At 27.2% G+C, this 1,659-nt stretch overlaps 1 protein-coding gene across 1 annotated transcript in view; it reads right to left on the bottom strand.

Annotated features, from left to right (window-relative positions):
* Nucleotides 1–1,154, bottom strand: part of LOC135952157 (uncharacterized) — a 1,628-nt gene extending 474 nt beyond the window's left edge. Inside the window, exons 1-4 of the mRNA XM_065501964.1 lie at nt 750–1,154; nt 568–685; nt 308–492; nt 95–248 (exon numbers count right to left, since the gene is read on the bottom strand). Coding sequence (XP_065358036.1) covers nt 95–248; nt 308–492; nt 568–685; nt 750–1,013 — 721 coding nt within the window. The 5' untranslated portion in view covers nt 1,014–1,154. The remainder of the gene's footprint in view (nt 1–94; nt 249–307; nt 493–567; nt 686–749) is intronic.
* Nucleotides 1,155–1,659: the final 505 nt, after the last annotated feature.

Genomic DNA, 1,659 nt, shown 5'->3' with positions numbered 1-1,659 from the left:
CTGAAATACAGATATATATTTATTATTTACTTAAGAAGTTACAAAAAATATAATATTATTGTAAAATAAAAAACAAAAATTAGTGTTTTTTTACCTTCATTGTTCGTTTCGGCTTTTTGTAGATCTTTGAGGAGTACAGAGCACCCAGATTTGTTTTTTAATGTATTTAAGATACTATCTTCAAGCAGGGACCATCTGTCTTTCAAACATTTTGCCGTTGGATACTTCAATGTGAAATCTATATTAATCTGTAAATGTTTGAATAATTAATTTTAAATAAAAAATTATGTTTTTTTATTTTACTTACAAATTGAGAAGCTGACGGTTTTGTATACTCTGGCCACAAATGAAGTATTTCTGACGTCGTTTTAGAATCTGCGATTTGCTTAAAACGAAGTGGAGCACACTTTCTCCAATAGAGGTCATACTCATCTGCACTTATTTTATCGCTTCTAAGAGTTTGAACCAAAAGTGCATAATTTTCTGACGTTTCTAAAAAAATACAAAAGATAGATGGTTATATGTTATATAGTTAATGATTTATTTATGACAAAATGTTCAACTTACCACATTGCAAGTTTTCATCTGGAGAAGATTCTGGCTGCTTAAATAGTTCTTTTGACATTCGTTTTAAATTTGCCAACTTGTTATATATTTTCCCCCTTTTACCGTTAGTATAGAATGCCTAGGGAAAAATAAGAAATACATATAAATAAATTGTAACTCATTATTAAATTACTAAATATTACCAGCTCTTCAGATGGAAATATGCTGCAAATTTGTTTTTCCAACTCGGCACATTCAGAAAGAGAAAAATCGTAGCCATTTATGTCTAAATACTTCGTGATTGTGCTTATTAGTAAAGTCCGGTGTTCTTCTTGAAGGATCTGATTTTTTTCATAATATTTGAGAATTTCTAGACCACTTTTGGTGCTGGAAAGGATATCAGAAACGGAAAGTAAACTGCGCTTAATATTTGTTTTCGAAGAGTTGACGACATTTTTAAGTTCCATGTTATTTCCGCGTTCATATCCAAATGTTTTTTTCCAATTTTGCAACTCGAATTCAAAATGAGCTTGATCACCAGTGCGTAAAGTGGAAAATATTTTGTTTATATGGTGAGGTTGTAGAATTTTTAACGTACTAACTGTAATGTTTTCTTCTACAAAAAAATAAAAAGAAAATACTTTAATAAATACTTTTAAGCCAAATTTAATATTCGTTGAAATAACAATATTTACCTTTAAATTTATCAGCTAAATGTTGCAGGTTCCAATTGGTTAATATTTCATTTATATCCTTCATAGAATTGTCCATTTTTGTAATTTTTTTAGTTTTAAATATTTTGATATTATTTTTTTGATTTTGATATTCTGATATTGTTTTTAGTAAATATTTTGATAAAATTCTTTTAGTTTTAAAAATTCTTTGCCACGAGTTGTTTTAATTTGATTTATTGGTGGTCCAACAATGTCATTTATGTTTATAAAAGTATATTCTTTTGAAATATCCAAATATTCAAAGGCTGAGAAATGAGTATTGAATTCAGTCACAATTTTATTGCAACATAAAATTATTTGACCACATGTGGTTGTAACTATCAAGTTAATTTTAAATAATTTGAAATCTTCGGTAAATTTAGCAATAATTTTTTTTGAA

Source organism: Calliphora vicina, chromosome 2, assembly GCF_958450345.1.
Source record: "Calliphora vicina chromosome 2, idCalVici1.1, whole genome shotgun sequence".
Lineage (NCBI taxonomy): Eukaryota > Metazoa > Arthropoda > Insecta > Diptera > Calliphoridae > Calliphora > Calliphora vicina.
This window is presented reverse-complemented; position numbering and strand designations above follow the sequence as displayed.